Genomic DNA, 19351 nt, shown 5'->3' with positions numbered 1-19351 from the left:
GAGGTTTTCTAAAATCATGGATAGAGTTGATGAGAAGCTGTTCCCATTCAACACGGACGAGAGGATAGGGATTTAAAGTGACCTGCAAGTGAAGCAAAGACTAAGTGAGGAAAAAAAATGTTTTGACACAGCAACCTTATTGAGGTTTACAAAATTATGAAGTCTTTTCCCTGGGGTCGGGGAGTCCAGAACTAGAGAGCATAGGTTTAGGGTGAGAGGGGAAAGATGAGACCTAGGGGGCAACTCTCTTTCACAGAGGGTGTTATGGGTATGGAATGAGCTGCCAGAGGAAGTGGTGGAGGCTGGTACAATTGCAACATTTTAAGAGGCATTTGGATGGGTATATGAATAGGACGGGTTTGGAGGGATATGGGCCGGGTGCTGGAAACCCATGCAGACATGGGGAGAACGTGTCTGTGTGGGTCTCTGTCTCTGTCTCGGTGTTGTCACCTGAGGGTGGAATCGAACCTGGGTCCCGGCGCCGTGAGGCAGCAGTGCTAGCCATTGTGTCGAGTTGTTTAATATTTGGAAGGTATTATCTGGAAGTGAGGTGGAGGCAGGTTCAATTATTTAAGAGGGCATTGGATGATTTTGGTTAGAGGTAGTGTGCAGGGTTATGGGGAAAAGGCAGGAGATTTAGCACCTGGTTGTAAAACCATGGTCTGTATGATGGACTGAATGGCCTCCTCCTAGGCCGTAGCATTCTAAGATTGTTTTGCCTCCACGGTCTCACTCAGCCATTCAGTCCACATATTAACAACTTCCTCTGTGTGAAGAGTCTGGGATTGTGTGTGCTAGATTCAGTCATGATTGTTAGCTTTTGATCTTTTTGTGTTCACACCTTCCTGTCAGCATCTTTCATAGTTTCAGTAACAGAGTAAAACATTCCCAGATAAAGTTCTAAATGAAACTGTGTAAATTTCAAATTGTGAGCCAGTGCTGCAAGCATCCTTTCCCTTACCCATTACCTGTATTTATGCTGTGGTTCTGTTCGCCGAGCTGGAAGTTTTTGTTGCAACCGTTTCGTCCCCTGTCTAGGTGACATCCTCAGTGCTTGGGAGCCTCCTGTGAAGCACTTCTGTGGTGTTTCCTCCAGCATTTATAGTGGCTGTGCCTGCCGCTTCCGGTTGTCAGTTTCAGCTGTCCGCTGTAGTGGCCGGTATATTGGGTCCAAGTCTACGTGTTTGTTGATGGAGTTTGTGAATGAGTGCCATGCTTCTAGGAATTCCCTGGCTGTTCTTTGTTTCGCTTGCCCTATAATGGTAGTGTTGTCCCAGTCAAATTCATGTTGCTTGTCGTCTGCGTGTGTGGCTACTAGGGATAGCTGGTAGTGTCGTTTCGTGGCTAGTTGATGTTCGTGGATGTGGATCGTTAGCTGTCTTCCTGTTTGTCCTATATAGTGTTCTGTGCAGTCCTTGCATGGGATTTTGTACACTACATTGATTTTGCTCATGCTGGGTATCAGGTCCTTCGTTTTGGTGAGTTGTTGTCTGAGGGTGGCTGTTGGTTTGTGTGCTGTTATAAGTCCTAGTGGTCGCAGTAGTCTGGCTGTCATTTCAGAGATGTTCTTGATGTATGGCAGTGTGGCTAGTCCTTTGGGTTGCGGCATGTCCTCGTTCTGTTGTCTTTCCCTTAGGCACCTGTTGATGAAATTGCGAGGATATCAGTTTTTTGCGAATATCTTGTATAGGTGTTCCTCTTCCTCTTTTTGCAGTTCTGGTGTGCTGCAGTGTGTTGTGGCCCTTTTGAATAGTGTCTTGATGCAACTTTGTTTGTGTGTATTGGGGTGGTTGCTTTCATAGTTCAGGACTTGGTCTGTGTGTGTGGCTTTCCTGTGTACCTTGGTGGTGAATTCTCCGTTTGGTGTTCTCTGTACCCTCACATCTAGGAATGGGAGTTGGTTGTCCTTTTCTTCCTCTCTCGTCAATCGGATTCCTGTGAGTGTGGAGTTGAGACTGTTAGAACAAACAGTCTTACCACAAATTCAACCCAAACTCTGGGTCAGATACGTTGATGACACCTTTGTTATCATTAAAAACACGGAAATAGAGAACACACACCGGATCATCAACTCCACACTCAATTTCATCAACAGATGCCAAAGGGAAAGACAACAGAACGAGGACATGCCGCAACCCAAAGGACTAGCCACACTACCATACATCAAGAACATCTCTGAAATGACAGCCAGACTACTGCGACCACTAGGACTTATAACAGCACACAAACCAACAGCCACCCTCAGACAACAACTCACCAGAACGAAGGACCCGATACCCAGCATGAGCAAAACTAATGTAGTGTACAAAATCCCATGCAAGGACTGCACAGAACACTATATAGGACAAACAGGAAGACAGCTAACGATCCGCATCCACGAACATCAACTAGCTACGAAACGACACTACCAGCTATCCCTGGTAGCCACACACGTAGGCGACAAGCAACATGAATTTGACTGGGACAACACTACCATTATAGGGCAAGCGAAACAAAGAACAGCCAGGGAATTCCTAGAAGCATGGCACTCATCCACAAACTCCATCAACAAACACATCGACCTGGACCCAATATACCGGCCACTACAGCGGACAGCTGAAACTGACAACCGGAAGCGGCAGGCACAGGCCACTATAAATGCCGGAGGAAACACCACAGAAGCGCTTCACAGGAGGCTCCCAAGCACTGAGGATGTCACCTAGACAGGGGACGAAACGTTTGCAACAAAAACTTCCAGCTCGGCGAACAGAACCACAACAACGAGCACCTGAGCTACAAATCTTCTCTCAAACTTTGAACCTGTATTTATCACTGAGAATTCACTGTCACCAAAATATTAGGAAAGTGAGCTTACATTCTAGCTTTTTTGCTAGAAGTGAAAAGCTTGAGGGGTGAAGTCTTAAAATTTGTTTTATAAATGTCTAGTAGAGTGGAGTCTTGGAGATCTACAGCACAGGAAAAGGCCGTTCTGCCCATCCAGTCTACGCCAGTCATGGACAAACACCTAACAATTGTAATCCCGTTTTCCAGCACTCTGCCCATAGTCTTGTATGTCTTGGCATCATAAGTGCACATCTAAATACTATGTTTTCTGCCTCTCCCCCTTAGTGAGTTCCAGGTTTCCATCACCCTCTCAGAGCAAATATTTTCCTTGTGTCCCCTCTAAACCTCCTGCACCTTACCTTAAATCTATGCCCCTGTTATTGATCCTTCCAAGGGGAAAAGTTTCTTCCTCTCTACCCAGTCAATGCCCCTCTCAATTTTATGCATCTTTATCATGTCCACTCTGTCTCCTCTGCTCTAACAAAAATAACCCCAGTCTGTCCAATCTCTCTTCATCAATGAAACGCTCCAGCCCAGGCAACATCCTAGTAAATCTCCTCTGCACTCTGCCCAATGTTATCACATCTCTCCAATAATGTGGATTTCAGAACTGCCCATAATACTCCAGCTGTGGTCTCACCACAGTGTGTTCTGAAGCTCTATACCTCGGCTAATAAAGGCAAGTATCCCATGTGCAGCCTTAATCACTTTATCCACTGTCCTGATATCTTGAGCAACCGTTGGGAATGAACAACAAGGTCCCTCTGATCCTGTGTGCTTCCCAGGATCTTGCTGCCCATCATTTAAAGGGTTTACGTTTAGAGGGATCAAAGGTGGGGTTCATTATTATAAGATTGCCATGAATAAAGCCAGTGAGAAATTTGTGTATGGGCCTCAGGACCCTGGAGCAATCTCACAATGATGTCACAGTATAACTAACACTCTGGAGGGGGTGTTAATAAAGAGAAGCATTCAGAGATGTGAGTTGTGATTATTATTAGGTGATACATTATTAAGACTATTCCATAAACTAACAGTGAGATTAGAGCCAGCAATATCTCCTGAATGAGGTGGGTTACCCATCTCAAGCTCTGTTGACGTGGCATTGGAGTGCAATCGGTGTTAATTCTGGGATAAAGGCTATAACTTGAGGCAACTTCAATGCGCTCTGGAGTGGTGGTGGTGTTTTCAGAGGCAGTGTAGCTAGAGACAGTTGGTTGGCCAGTGAAGCCTGGAGTGGGACTCTCTTTTTGGCGTGGAGTGGGCCCCTGGGGGTGGCGTGGCATGGGCTGATTTATCCTGAAGTGGGGCATTCTCTGGGGCACAGTGTGGGCTAGTGTAGCCTGGAGTGGGGTACTCTCCCTGCGGCTGGGAAACGTGGATCATGACGCACACTCTGAGGGTTTGCCTGGGTTGGTGTTACCTGGAGCGAGACTCTGGTGATGGTATGCTGTCGCAGCAAAGAAGGAAAATATTGGACTTTTATTATTTTTTAAAATTCTGTGCCTGGCCCTTGTGTACAAGCATCAGCGCCCACTTTTCACTGTTTTATATAAAATACACATGACAATAAAGGGTGCTCAATTCAATTGCAGTCTTTTTAATATGTAATAATTAACATTTAAAAGTACCCAAACCTGAAGACACTTGTTGAACTTGCCACTTCCTTGGCAAAGAATTTAGTTGCCTCTTAATTACCCTCCGAAATGGCTGACTGAACCATTCCATTCCAGGCAGTGCTGGCCTTCCCAGTGACATCCATGTCCCATCAAATGTCAGGCTCGAATCTTTAAGTTGTGTCTGAGTGACCATCAGTCCAGATATGGATTGAGACAACAGTCCAGAGAACTTTTCCGTCTTAGTTTCTGTGTTTGTTTGTTTCTGTAATTATTTCCGAGCTGGTGGGCACTGATGTTATCTTGCAGTGTGCATGTGTTTTGTTCATCTTGTGTGCGATACATTAAATGCCACTCTTTTTAAAATTGTCCCCTTTAGGGAGTGTATACCCAGAAGAGGGTTGACCCTCAGACTGTGAAGGAGGAGGTTGTGGACTTTGCCCGCTTTAAGTGGCCTTTACTTTTCTCTCGATTTTACGAGGCCTTCAAATTTTCAGGTCAGTTTAAAGTACGAGTTTCCTTATTTCTGCAGCGCTGTGGTTTAGCCCTGAGTGAGTGTAAAGGTCGAAATCCGCATTGTCCTGCTGAACCAGAGGGTGGCGCTCTTGTTAGAAAGAGATGGCTGGTGGTGGTTTTAACCAGGGGGCACCATGCTTCAGGTGAATGGAGAGGTTAGGAAGGAGACTCCTTCATCTTCAGCCAGTTCAGGAATTGAACCCATGTTGTTGGCATCATTCTGCCTCCCAGCCAGCTGAGCTAGCTGATCACTATGTGAGTGTATATTACGAGCATATAGGCATGGACAGAGCAGGAGAGTCCTAGAGATGTGGAGCATGGAAACAGACCCTTCAGTCCAACTTGTCCATGCCGACCAGTTACCCTGAATTAATCTAGTCCCATTTGGTATATATCCCTCCAACCCCTTCCTATTCATGTACCCATCCAGATGCCTTTTAAATGTTAAAAATCACACAACACCAGGCTATTGTCCAACAGGTTTATTTGGAAGCACTAGCTTTTGGAGTGCTGCTGCTTTGTCAGGTAGCTAGTGGGGCAGGATCATAGTGCACAGGATTTATAGTAAAAGATCAAGGTGTCACACAACTGATGTGATGCATTGAGCAAACCTAGATTGCTGTTGATTCTTTAATCACTTAGAATGGGGATTGATTAGATTAGATTAGATTTCTTAGTGTGGAAACAGGCCCTTCGGCCCAACAAGCCCACACTGACCCGCCGAAGCGCAACCCACCCAGACCCATTCCCCTACCTTTATCCCTTCACCTAACACTGCGGGCAATTTAAACATGGCCAATTCACCTGACCTGCACATTTTTGGACTGTGGGAGGAAACCGGAGCACCCGGAGAAAACCCACGCAGACACGGGGAGAATGTGCAAACTCCACACAGTCAGTCGCCTGAGGCGGGAATTGAACCCGGGTCTCTGGTGCTGCGAGGCACCAGTGCTAACCACTGTGCCACCGTGCCACCCACAAATTAATATGTAAATTCCAGAACTACTCTCCAGTCACAGTCCTGAGATCACTTAAAGTATTAATAAAGATAAAGTGACATCTCCGCTCAGACAATGGGTTAAAAGTATGAGGTTAGATGTTGGAATTGTACCATCCTCCACCACTTTGTCTGATGGCTCATTCCACACAAGCACCACCCTCTGTGAAATCCTGTCCCTTGGGTCTCTTTTAAATCTTTCCCCTCTCAGCTTAAGCAGATGCCCTCTAGTTTTTGGAATCCCCCACCCCATGGAAAATACCTTGTCTGTTTTACCTTATCCATGCCCCTCATGATTTTATAAACCTCTACAAGGTCACCCCTCAGCCTCCAATAGTCAGTGTCCCACATTCATTACACCTGAAACATCAAGTAGAAACATTCCTGAACCCCTCCAGCAACTGTGAAGAGAACAGAAACCCCAAAAAGAATGGGGTAGGGTGGAAATCTGAAAGATTCCTCCTTCACCCCTCCCATTCCTTCAAAAGGTCAAAGTGAGTCTCTGAGACGGCTAAAGTGAACTGTTACATGATATAAACTTTGAGATGTGATCTTCACTCCAGCTGAGAACTGCCTCTCTCTCCATGGATCACAAACTTAAAGCACATCACGAACTGACAATATTTCGTAAGGTTTTATTAATTCACCTTTTAGGACATGGGCATCATTGGCTAGGTCAACATTTATTGTCCGTCCCTAGTTGCCCCTTGAGAAGGTAGTGGTGAGCTGCTGCCTTGAACCACTGCACTCCATGTGCTGTAGGTGGACCTACAATGCTCAGGGAGGGATTTCCAGGATTTTGACCCAACAACAGTGAAGGAAGGTTGACACATTTCCAAGTCAGGATGGTGAGTGGCTTGGAGGGGAACTTGAAGGTGATGGTGTTCCTATGTGTTTCCAAACCTGAATGTCTTCTCTCTCCTAACCTGAAAGAATAGACGGTGTGTGATTTTATTATTTTTGTGGCGCTTTTTTTTTAATAAATGCATTTTCAGGTTCTGTGGATCTTTTGAGAAGTTGATTGCTGTCGCTACAGAAACTAATTGACTTCAGTTTCTTCCAGAAATTCTGTTTCAAATTTCAGATTTTTAATGTTTTGTGGCATTTTGCATTTTATGCACAGTGTTTCATATCAAATTTCATTTTACATTTTGATTGTGTGTGCAGCATCTCTTTAATGTTGAGGTAGTTTGAGGTACTTCCCAGGAGCACAAACACTCAATAGACCTCGAGGTAAAATGTGATGTGCCCTCTTCTGCCCCTGAGTATCTACCAATCTTGAGTGGTATGCCCATGGCTCAATGGAATGCCACACTCGGGGCAGACGTGCATGTTTCAGGAGTGCTAGATTTATGGCTGAGATGCAGAGAAAGCAAGTGGAATGGAATGTTGGCCTTTTATTTCAAAGAGAATGGTTGCCACTGCTGCTTCTATCTGGAAGGAAAAAGAGGCAACCTTTATTGAGAAACAAACGATTCTTTAGGGGATTTAACCATTCCACATTGACCCTGTGATTCTCCCCTTGTGAGAGTGTCTCAGACCAGTGGGCAGAAATGGGGAAGTTTTGATAAAATTGTATAAGATACTAAACCTACCATTCAAATACTGTACTCATTTTTGATTGATTTTGGTGTCCTGTACGGAGATACAGTGAAAAGTGGTGTTTTGCATGCTGTGCAGGTAGATCATACCATACACAGTGCACCAGGGTAGCAGGATAAATGCAGAGTACAGTGTTACAGGTGCACAGAGAGAGAGCGAGAGAGCGAGAGAGATCAGTATTAATGTTTGAGAGGTCCATTTTCCAGTCTGATAACAGCTTGGAGGAAGCTATTCTTGAACCTGTCGGTACATGTTTCCCAACTTAGATATCTTCAACCTGGTGGAAGAGAGTGTAACCGAAGTGGGAGGGGTCTTTGATTATGTTGATCACTTCCTGCTGCCTCAGGAAAGCATTGGAGTCAATGGGTGGAAGGCTGGCTTGTGTGATGGACTGGGCTGTGTTCATGACTCTCTGTAGTTTCTTGCATGTTGGGAAGAATAGTTGCTGTACCAAGCTGTGATGCATCCTGATAAGATGCTTTCTATGGTGCACCTGTAAATATTGGTAAGAGTCCTTGTGGACAATCCAAATTTCACTTAGTCATTTGAGGAAGCAGAGATGTTGTTGTGCTTTCTTGACAATTGCATCGACGTGGGTGGGCCAGAACAGATTGTTGGTGATCATCAGTCCTAGGATCTTCTGTTCCCATTATCTAAGGAAAGGTCTCCTAGCATTGGAGGCAGTCAGGAACCGGTTCCCTCGGCTGATCCCAGGTATGGTGGGAGTGTTTTATGAGGAAGGTTGAGTCAGTTGGACCTGTATTCATGGGAGCTTAGAAGAATAAGAGGAAACCTTTATTGAAACATGATTCTTTAGGGGATTTAACCATTCCGCATTGAGTGTCATTTTTTTTCCCCTTGAGAGTGTCTCAGACCAGTGGGCATAATGAGGAGTTATCTGTTTAAAACAAATGAAGATGAATTTCTTCTTGAAAGGTATGAGTCTGTGGAATTCTTTATCGCAGAGGGCTGTCGAGGGCAGGGTTGTTAATTATAGTAAAGGCTGAGAGAGACCGACAGCATTTTAATCAGTAAGAGAATAGAGCGTGATGGGAAGAAGGGCAGAAAAGTGGAGTTGAGGGTTATCGGATCATCCATGATCTCATTGAATGCAGTGTAAACTCAATGGGCTCAATGGTCTATTCCTCCTGCACTTTTGGTTTGACGGCCCATCTCTACACCAACCAACAGGGTGGATCTGAGATGAGCAATAACACAACCATCTGTACTGTTGATATCTACTGGGTCAGTATCAGGACAGAATATCCATTCCTAACGAAGGGCTTTTGCCCAAAATGTTGAGTCTCCTGCTCCTCTAATGCTGCCTGAGCTGCTGTGCTTTTCCAGCACCACACTCTCTACTCTAATCACCAGCATCTGCAGTCCTCACTTTCGCCAACAGAATATCTGATGGGCTGAGATGTGGCGGACCAAGCTTAATTGAGATAAATATGAGGTACTGCATTTTGGAAAGGCAATTTAGGGCAGGACTTATGTACTTAATGGTAAGGACCTGGAAGGTGTTGCCAAACAAAGAGACCTTTAGAGTGCAGGTTCATAATTCCTTGAAAGTGGAGTCACCGGTAGACAGGATAGTGAAGGTGTTTGGTATGCTTGCCTTTATTAGTCAGAGTATTGAGTACGTGAGTTGGGCGGTCGTGTTGCAGATGTACACGACATTGGTTAGGCCACTTTTGGAATACTGCATTAAATTCTAGTCTCCCTGAGGAAAGATGTTACCCTTTTCTTGAAAGGATTCAGAAAAGATTTATACCGACATTTCTAGGGTTGGACGGTTGGAGCTTTTGGGAAAGGCTGAATAGACTAGGACTGTTTTCTGCTGAGGGGTGACCTTTATAGAGATTTATAAAATCATGAGGGGCATGGATAGGATAAATAGACAAAGTCTTTTCCCTGGGGTCGGGGAGTCCAAAACTAGAGGGCATAGGTTTAGGATGAGGGGGAAAAATATAAAACAGACCTAAGGGACAACTTTTTCATGCAGAGGGTGATGTGTGTACGGAATGAGCTGCCAGAGAAAGTGGTGCTACATTTAAAAGACGTCTGGATGGGTATACGAATAGGAAAAGTTTTAGAGGGGTCTGGGCCAAATGCTGGCAAATGGGACTAGATTAATTTAGGATATCAAGTCAGCATAGTTGAGTTGGACTGAAGGGTCTATTTCCATGCTGTGTATCTCTATCTCTGTCTGAGAAGATGCTACGAAAGATATTGAGGCAAGGTATCCTGCTAAGCTGCAAAGAGCTATATTTTTTTTTTAATCCAAGATCTCCTGGGTCTTTTTTAAATAAAAGGAGTGATGCTCTCCTTAAAGTTCTGGCCAATGTTGACACCTTGAGTAATGTGAAGAAACAATCAGCCCATTTCTGCTTGCGGGAGCTTATTTGCAAATTGGCTTCCATGCTTCCTACTTCAAGTTGACTGCACTCCACTGAATGTAAAGTGCTTTTAAAAAGTTGTGTAGGTGGTAGGCCAATGCAAAATCTTTTTCTTTTTTTTTTAAAACGTACCTGAAATGCAGATGCTGGACTGCAAGTTGTTCTTGACTCTTACACAATTAGAACAGAGTTAAGGAACTTTATTCATCGAGACCTGCCTACTGAGCTAGTGATACTGCTGTTGAGCTTATTAATTTAAGTTCTTCCCTCCCTTCAGGCCCAAGCCTTCCAAAGAACGATGTGATTGTAGCCGTCAACTGGACCGGTGTGTACTTTGTGGATGAACAGGAGCAAGTCCTTCTGGAACTTTCCTTCCCCGAAATCACTGCAGTCACCAGCAGCAAGTAAGTTCTGGGCTGGAACCTGAAAGAAGGCAGTCGGGGAAATTTTTTAATTGATCGCTAGAGTTTCAATACTACACATTTTTGGGGACACCACAATGGGTTAAATGACTCTTCACTCTCTGAACTAGGAACAAAGTTATTTTTCTTTCAATGGGATGTGGACACCATTGGGAAACCCAGCATTTTGTCACAAGCCCCTAATTGCGCTTGAACTTGCTCAGATTGGTTTGGTGCTGGGAATGGAGGGTCTGAGAGAGAAAAATTAGTCTGGATAGGCTGGGACAATTTTCACTGGCATGTAGGAGGTTGAGGGGTGACCTTAGAGGTTTATAAAATAATGAGGGGTATAGAGAAAGTGAATGACTATTGAAACAGGTCTCTGTCCGACCTGCAGGGGAAGCAAAATGCAGGGACAGAGCTTCACACTGTCTACCATTAAAGGTGATGAATACACCTTCACCTCCAACAATGCAGAGGATATCAGAGACCTTGTGGTGACCTTCCTGGAGGGACTAAGGAAGAGGTCAAAGTTTGTGGTCGCTCTGCAAGATAACCCGAGCCCTGGTGAGTAACAGCAGGACAGCCCTCGGCTGTCTTTATTCTGGTGGTTGACATGATATTACCAGCTGCTCAAATGGCCTTTGGATTTCCCTGAAGTAAGAAGTTATTTAGAAAACCATAGGCTCCTTGTTTTCCTTTTGTTATTTAGCCCTAAGGCATGTTCTGTCTCCTCTCCTTCATTCCTAGCTCTCCTGAAAATTCTTTGTTAATGGAGTACAGGTTTCCTAGGAGAAAGTGAGGACTGCAGATGCTGGACAGTCAGTTGAAAAATGTGGTGCTGGAAAAACACAGCAGGCCTGGCAGCATCCGAGGAGCAGGAGAATCGAAGTTTCGGGCAGAAGTCCTTCTTCAGAAGGGCTTCTGCCCGAAACTTCGATTCACCTGCTCCTCGGATGCTGCCAGGCCTGCTGTGTTTTTCCAGCACCACCTTTCTCAACTATGGGCTTCTGAGGGTGACACTCGTACCGAAGGGCGAATAACCTTAAATCTAGCACCATGCTGAAGTCTGAATTGTAAGATGAGTGTAAAATAAAGTGACTGAAATTTAATAATCACGTGGGTGGCTCAGTGGTTAGCACTGCTGCTTCACCGTGCTAGGGACCCGGCTTCAATTACAGCCTCAAGTGACTGTCTGTGTGGAGTTTGCACATTCTCCCCGTGTCTGCGTGGGTTTCCTCCGGGTGCTCCAGTTTCCTCCCACATCCAAAGATGTGCAGATTAGGTGGATTGGCCATGCTAAATTGCCCGTCATGTTCAGAGATGTGTAGGTTTAGGTGTATTAGTCTGGGGTAAATGTAAGTGAATGGGTCTTGGTGGGTTACTCTTCAGAGAGTCATAGAGATGTACAGTATGGAAACAGACCCTTCGGTCCAACCCGTCCATGCCGACCAGATATCCCAACCCAATCTAGTCCCACCTGCCAGCGCACGTCCCATATCCCTCCAAACCCTTCGTATTCATATACCCATCCAAATGCCTCTTAAATGTTGCAATTGTACCAGTCTCCACCACATCCTCGGGCAGCTCATTCCATACACGTACCACCCTCTGCGTGAAAAAGTTGCCCCTTAGGTCTCTTTTATATCTTTCCCCCCTCACCCTAAACCTATGCCCTCTAGTTCTGGACTCCCTGACCCCAGGGAAAAGACTTTGCCTATTTACTCAATCCATGCCCCTCATAATTTTGTAAACCTCTATAAGGTCACCCCTCAGTTTCTGACGCTCCAGGGAAAACAGCCCCAGCCTGTTCAGCCTCTCCCTATAGCTCAAATCCTCCAACCCCAGTAACCTCCTTGTAAATCTTTTCTGACCCCTTTCAAGTTCACAACATCTTTCTGATACAAAGGAGACCAGAATTGCACACAATATTCCAACAGTGGCCTAACCAATGTCCTGTGTGGACTTGGGCCGAAGGGCCTGTTTCCACATGGTAGGAATTCTAATTCTAATTCCAATTCTAATCCCACCCTGGCAGCTTGTGGAAATGGAATCCAATTCATGGATCTAGGCTCGGTATGACCAAGACATGTTCTTGATGGTCATTTTAAAAACACAACTGGTTTGTTATTGTCCTTATTTAGGGAAGAAAATCTGCCATCCTACATGTGACTCCAGGCCCATTAGCAATGTGGTCGACTCTTAACTGCCCTCCGCACTGGCTGATCAAGCCTCTCGGTCCAAGGGAACTTCGGGATGGCTGATTAAGTGGCTTTTCCGGTGTCACCCATATTTTACGCAAGAATGCAGAGGAGAGGCGATGGTCATGTGGTATTGTCACTGGACTAATAATCCAGAGACTCTGACAATATTCAGAGGACTCGGGTGCTAATTCTGCCATGGTAGGTAGTGGAATGTGAATTCAATTTTTTAAAAAAAAAAAAGCTCTGGAATTGTCCAGTAATAGGGAGTAGAAGTTTATCAAATCATGAGGGGGATGGATAGGGAAAATAGACCAGGTATTTTCCCTGGGATGGGGTAGTCCAGAACTAGAGGGAATAGGTTTAACATGAGAGGGGAAAAATATAAAAGGGATCCAAGGGACAACCTTTTCATGCAGAGGGTGGTACGTGTATGGAATGAGCTGCCAGAGGAAGTGGTGGAGGTGGTACAATTGCAGCATTTAAAAGGCATTTGGATGGGTATATGAATAGGAAGGGTTTTGAGGGATATGGGACTAGATTAGGTTGGGGTACCTGTTAGCATGGACGAGTTGGACTGAAGGGTCTGTTTCCATGCGGTACATCTCTCTGATGATTACAAATCAATTATTGAAAAAGAACCTCACCTGATTCACTAATGCCCTTTAGGGAAGGAAACTGCCATCGTTATCTGGTCTCGCCTTCTTGTGACTCCAGACCCACAGCAATTTGGTTGACTCTTAACTTGCCTCTGGGCAATAAATGCTGCCTAGCTGGTGACAACCTTCTCCCGTGAATGAATTTTTTAAAAATTAAAAAGCCTGGAATTAGTTGGAGCAGGATGTTTGTGTTGAAATCGTCCGACAGCCTCAAATGGCAGGGACCCAATTTCTGTTGAATTGGGCAATTAATGGCAGTTGGGCATTTTCACACAGGAAGGCTAACATGTTACAGGGAGGATGTTGAGGGCTGGGGTTGGAGAAACAATGGCTTTCCTGATCTGCTGGGAGGCCACCTTCTCTCACTGACCTTACTCTGGCTACCACATGGAGGTGCTACATGCCAAATGGGAAGCTCTCATCAATGAGAGACTTTGATTAGCTGACTTCCACACCATGTAGATGCTTTGACTCCAAACTGACCACTTTAAAGATGCCTCTGAAATGGGATGTGCCAGTGGGGAAGGTTGGGATTCATCTGCAGCCAACCCCAACGTCCTCAGAATTGTTTCAAAATTCTGCTCCATGTCTGCATCCTGGCCCTTTGAAACCAATGAACCAGGGATGAATTATACAGCCCCCAGGAATCTGTTCCTTCTGAACTAGATAGATAGTCGCTGCTCTGCAGATCGACCCCCTTTTAGTCAAGAAAGGCCTGTATCCATTACAAAACGAATGGCATCGATCACTCCTTAATTAAGTATAGCCGTCCCTCCACCATTTTCCATACCACCCAGCTGCTTCACATTTCCCAGCAGAGAGATTGGCAATGTTCGGCAGTCGTCCAGAGCTACACCAGTTCTGGCTAACTGCGACGTTTATGGGTCTGCTCTTTATGCAGTTGGCGATGATTTGACATTCCTCAGCTTTCAAAAGGGAGACCTGATCCTTCTGGACCATGACACTGGGGAGCAAGTGATGACCTGCGGCTGGGGTCATGGAATGAACGAAAGGACCAAGCAGAAAGGTGACTTCCCCACTGACTGCGTCTACGTGTTGCCTACTGTCACCAAGCCACCAGCTGAGATTGTGGTGAGTGGTTTTGTTGTTGTAATCTGTTGCCTCAGTCCGAGATGCCAATGGATGGGCCTGCATTTATCAATAGCACCTATTGAATATTCCAAAGTACTTTGCCTCACATGAATTAATTTTCAAGTGCATTCGCTGCTGGGTAGATAAAGGTGCACAATCAATTAGTGGATAGAGATCCTGCAAACAGCAATTGGATTGAATGAATTGTTCTTCAGTATTACTAAGAAAAGAGACGTACTGTCCAAGATTGTTTTGTCTTGGGCTTGTCAGGGCATGTAAAAGAATGCCAAAGTTTTAAAGGATCATCGATTCATGCTGCATATGAATAGGGTACTGATTGGTTGGTTGGCTGATCTGTTGCCGAGCAACAATAATTCCTCGACGCCTTCTCCGTGTCACTGCCTCAACTGGTCAGTTTTGATTTACCAACCAATCAATAGCCTTTTCTTGTGGAGTATAAATTGTTGCTCCCTTTGAAATTTGGCATTCTTGCATGTGTCCGGATGAGTACAAAGCAGAGCGTTTTTGCAGAATGTCTCTCGGTTTTAGTGATACTGAATAATCATTGATCTATTTTTGCCGCTTGAGGCAGGAATGCATTAGGGAACCCTGTTCGGAGGTTGCAGAATATCTGAGCTGTCCACAGCAACAGCTAAACTTGGGGCAGTATTTGAAAATATGGTACTCTCTCTAAATGAGGCAGTACAGGGGTGGGTGGGTATGTGTGTGTCAGTGTCAGTCTGGCTGTGGGACTCCGCTCCGGTGTGAGATTTGAATACGTAAACTCTGATACAGAAGATAAGCTAATACTTGGGCTCTTACCATTTATTTCCATATATAAAACATACTTCGGAGATCATTTAATGGGTAAACGTGGTGGAAGGTATGCGATGTAAATTGGGCAGAGCTCGCCAATTCGATGTGTGAGTATATGGTTGTCCAGTCCCTCTGCTTGGGCAATGTTAAAAATCACACAACACCAGGTTATAGTACAACAGGTTTAATTAGAAGTACACTAGCTTTCGGAGCGACGCTCCTTCATCAGGTGATTGTGGAGGGCTCGATCGTAACACAGAATTTATAGCAAAAATTTGCAGTGTTACATCACACTGCAAATTTTTGCTATAAATTCTGTTACGATCGAGCCCTCCACAATCACCTGATGAAGGAGCGTCGCTCCGAAAGCTAGTGTACTTCTAATTAAACCTGTTGGACTATAACCTGGTGTTGTGTGATTTTTAACTTTGTACACCCCAGTCCAACACTGGCATCTCCAAATCATGCTTGGGCAATGGTTATGTTAGAGTGCATGGATGTGCACAGAACCACCCCATATGTCTTCCACTCTCTCTCATTCCAGTGCTTGGTTACCATGACGCCAGGCCAGCGACAGGAAGCCATCAGGACCTCCCAGTTGTCCATATCAGAGTTGGAGGAGAAGGTTAAGCCTTACACACTGGAAGAGTTCTCATATGACTACTTCAGGTAGGAATATAGGGGAAGGAGTAGGCCATTCAGCCCCTCAGGCCTGGTCCACTCATCTAGATGATGGCTGAACATCTACCTCAACACCATATTCTTCCATTATCTCTGTGTCCCTTGATGTCATCACTGTCTAGAAATCCATCAGTCTCTGAGCATGCTCAATGACTGAGCTTCCACAGTCATCCGGGGCAATGAATTCTGACGATTCCTCACCATTTGTGTGAAGAAATTCCTCATCACCTCTGTCCTTTAATGGCTTGTCTTTTACTCCTAGATTAATTTCCCTGGTTCCGGACTCTACTGCCAGAGATAACATCCTTCCTGATCTGCCTCTCCCTTAAGGAATTTTGAGTGTCTAGGAGACAGAATCTCATTCTTCTCAATTCCACAGGATACAGACCCAATTTCCTTAATCTCTCCCCAAAGGACAATCCTGCCATCCCAGGAACCATTCTGGAACATTCTCCACCAAGAGAAAGGAATTGGTGCGGTTTTACACTGATGTTTTGTATCATTTTCAAGTAGATGCCTTTGTAACCCTTTACCCTTCTATTGTTTTCAAAATTCTAGGCCACCTCCAAAGCACACACTAAGTCGAGTGATGATCACAAAGAATCGTGGGAAAGACAAGATGTGGTCCTGTACCAGAGAGCCGATGAAACAGCCTCTATTGAAGAAGCTGCTGAGTAATGAGGAGTTATCACAAGAAGCTTGCCTTGCATTCACTGATATCCTTTTTCATTTCCCAGAGATCTGGCTTCCAACCATGTCAAGCAGTCTTACACAAGTTTCCAAGTCTCTCAACGCTAGGCTATAGTCCAACAGGTTTATTTAGAACCGCTAGCTTTTGCAGTGTTGTTCCTTTTGGAGTGTTGATTGAGTTCAGAGTCTACTGATATGAATTCAGTGCCAGTCAATTTCTGGGCATTTGGGAAGGACAGGAGGACCTTGGTGTGAATGTGAAAGAAATTTACTAGAATGTTCCTCAAAATGATAGTCATAGGAAGGTGCTGTTGTGGAGGGGGGTGAATTTCTGCAGTGCATCTAGTATATAGCAGCAGTGTGTACGGAGTGTCAGTGGTAGAGGGGCGGATGTTTGTCACTTTTGGTGCCAATCCAGGCAAGTGGGGAGTATTCCATCATACTCCTGACTTTGTGCCTTGTAGATGGTGGACAGGTTTTGGAGAGTTACTTGCTTCAATATTCCTAGCCTCTGACCTGCTCCTATGGCCACTGTATTTATTCTGGCCAATGGCAACCCCCAAAATATTGATGATGGGGACTCAGTGATGGTAATATTACTTGGTAATTTAATATCAGGGGGTAATAGTTTGATTGCTTCTTATTGGTGATGATCAGTGCCTGGCATTTTGATTTAGATTAGATTCCCTACAGTATGGAAACAGGCCCTTCGGGCCGACCAGTCCACACTGACCCTCCGAAGAGTAACCCACCAAACCCATTTCCCTCTAATTAATGCACCTAACACCAAGGGCAATTTAGCATGGCCAAGTTACCTGACTCGCACCTTTGGACTGTGGGAGGAAACCAGAGCACCTGGAGGAAACCCACGCAGACGCAGAGAGAATGTGCAAACTCCACACAGACAGTCACCCGAGGCTGGAATCGAATCTGGGACCTTGGTACTGTGAGGCAGCAGTGCTAACCACTGTGCTACCGTGCCGCCCACAGTGATGCCCATATCACTTGCCACTTGTCAGTCCAAGCCTGGATATTGTTCAGCACTTGCTGCATTTGGACATGGGCTGCTTCTGTATCTGGGCTGTCAGAATGCAATTTGGCCATTTCAAAGGCCTAGTTACTGTGGATCTGGAGTCTCGTATGTCAGCCACACTGGTTAAGGATGGTAGACTTCCTTCCCTGAAGGTCATTAATGAGGAAGATGGGTTTCCATGATAGTTGCCATCATGGAAAATGACTTTCAATTCCAATGTCATCCCTAGAGCTTAAATTCTATGACACCCTGGTGGGATTTGAACCCATTTCCCCAGAGCTGTAATGTGGTTTGCCTGCTGAGCTGGTTGGTTTGTGTGCAGATATGTCATCATCCTACTACGTAACATCCTCCATGCACCTTCCTATGAAGTTGTTGTAGTACTCTGCTTATTATTTATCTGTACCTGGTCTGTAATGGTGGTTTGTGGCATTTCCAGTTCTGCTTGTATCTAGGGTCCATTTCTCTGTCTGTTCATAGCGTTCTGGTTTGAGAACCAGGCCTCGAGAAATTCCCATGTGTGTCTTTGGTCAGCACGTCCCAAGATGGTTACGTTATCCCAGGCAAACTGATGGCCCTCCTTTTCTGAGCGCTATAGACATTAGAATCCCCTACAGTGTGGAAACAGGTCGTTCAACCCAACAAGTCCACACTGATCATGTGAATAGTAACCCACCCAGACCCATTCCCCTACCCTATTCTCTACATTTCCCCTGATTAATGCACCTAGCCTACACGCCCCTGAAGACTATGGGCAATTTAGCATAGCCAATCCACCCTTACCTGCACATCTTTGAACTGTGGGAGGAAACCGGAGGAAACCCATGCAGACACTAGGAGAACGTGCAAACTCCACACAGACAGTCGCCCGAGGCTGGAATCAAACCTGGGTGTTGTGGGGCAGCAGTGCTAACCACTGAGCCACCGTCTCACCCCATGTGTGTGTGTGGGGGGAGGAGTGAGAATTGGTCTCTGAGAATCGGTGGTGTGGGTCTCTGGGTTATTAGTCTGGTGATAACCTTGTGCAGTCACTCTCTGTGAAGGCACTGGGTGAATGAATGTTCTCTCAGTCATTGCCTTGACTCCTAGCCAGCACCTATCATGAAGTACATGGGCGATTACCCCTCCAAGAGAACGCGGTCTGTGAATGAGCTGACCGACCAAATATTTGAAGCTGCTCTGAAAGGGGAGCTGATGAAGGATGAGATTTACTGCCAGGTTCTCAAACAACTCACTGATAACCATGTGAAGTAAGTCCAGTCATTAACCTGACTGCGTTTGGGATGAAATAATAACTGATTTGAGTTGTAAATAAAACATTGATTCATAAAAGTTCTGTATATATGAAATCAGGAGTCGCCAAAACGTCAGGTTATAGTCCACCAGGGTTATTTGCAATTGCAAGCTTTCAGAGTGCTGCCCCTTTGTCAGGGACCTCCTGACCTCTGGCAGCTCCTTGTCGTGTGTATGAAGTGTTCGGGCATGTGAGCCTGTTCAAAACTGACTCTGCAATAGACAAGACAATTTCAGATTTAATTTTGGATAATTAAATGAGTATTTTGTATTAGGATACTGTGAGGAGGTTGGAGCTGACTTCAACTTAATTGAAGTGTTACAATTTCAATAGATATTAATACTAATAAGTCAGATCTCAGTGAGACATATCTTGACATGCGGGTTCGAGAGTGTGGTGCTAGAAAAGCACAGCAGCTCAGGCAGCGTCCAAGGAGCAGGAGAATCGACATTTCGGGCATAAGCTGCAGTCCTCACTTTCTCTGATGTCTTGACATGCCCTAACCCAGATACACACAATGTTTAATATACA

The 19351-nt window shown here is 45.2% G+C and overlaps 1 protein-coding gene across 4 annotated transcripts in view; it reads left to right on the top strand.

The window, feature by feature from the left end:
• myo7aa (myosin VIIAa) overlaps window positions 1-19351 on the top strand; it is a 194659-nt gene that overhangs the window by 133386 nt on the left and 41922 nt on the right. For all 4 annotated transcript variants that reach the window (XM_087988417.1, XM_087988416.1, XM_087988418.1 and 1 more), the window contains exons 32-38: window positions 4819-4936; window positions 10231-10357; window positions 10752-10921; window positions 14116-14306; window positions 15667-15791; window positions 16362-16519; window positions 18623-18776. In XM_087988417.1, the coding sequence (XP_087844543.1) occupies window positions 4819-4936; window positions 10231-10357; window positions 10752-10921; window positions 14116-14306; window positions 15667-15791; window positions 16362-16519; window positions 18623-18776 (1043 nt within the window). The remainder of the gene's footprint in view (window positions 1-4818; window positions 4937-10230; window positions 10358-10751; window positions 10922-14115; window positions 14307-15666; window positions 15792-16361; window positions 16520-18622; window positions 18777-19351) is intronic.

The sequence above is a fragment of the Chiloscyllium plagiosum genome, unplaced genomic scaffold (genome assembly GCF_037043375.1).
Source record: "Chiloscyllium plagiosum isolate Xiang-an unplaced genomic scaffold, Cpla_swu_hap1 HiC_scaffold_6, whole genome shotgun sequence".
Lineage (NCBI taxonomy): Eukaryota > Metazoa > Chordata > Chondrichthyes > Orectolobiformes > Hemiscylliidae > Chiloscyllium > Chiloscyllium plagiosum.
This window is presented reverse-complemented; position numbering and strand designations above follow the sequence as displayed.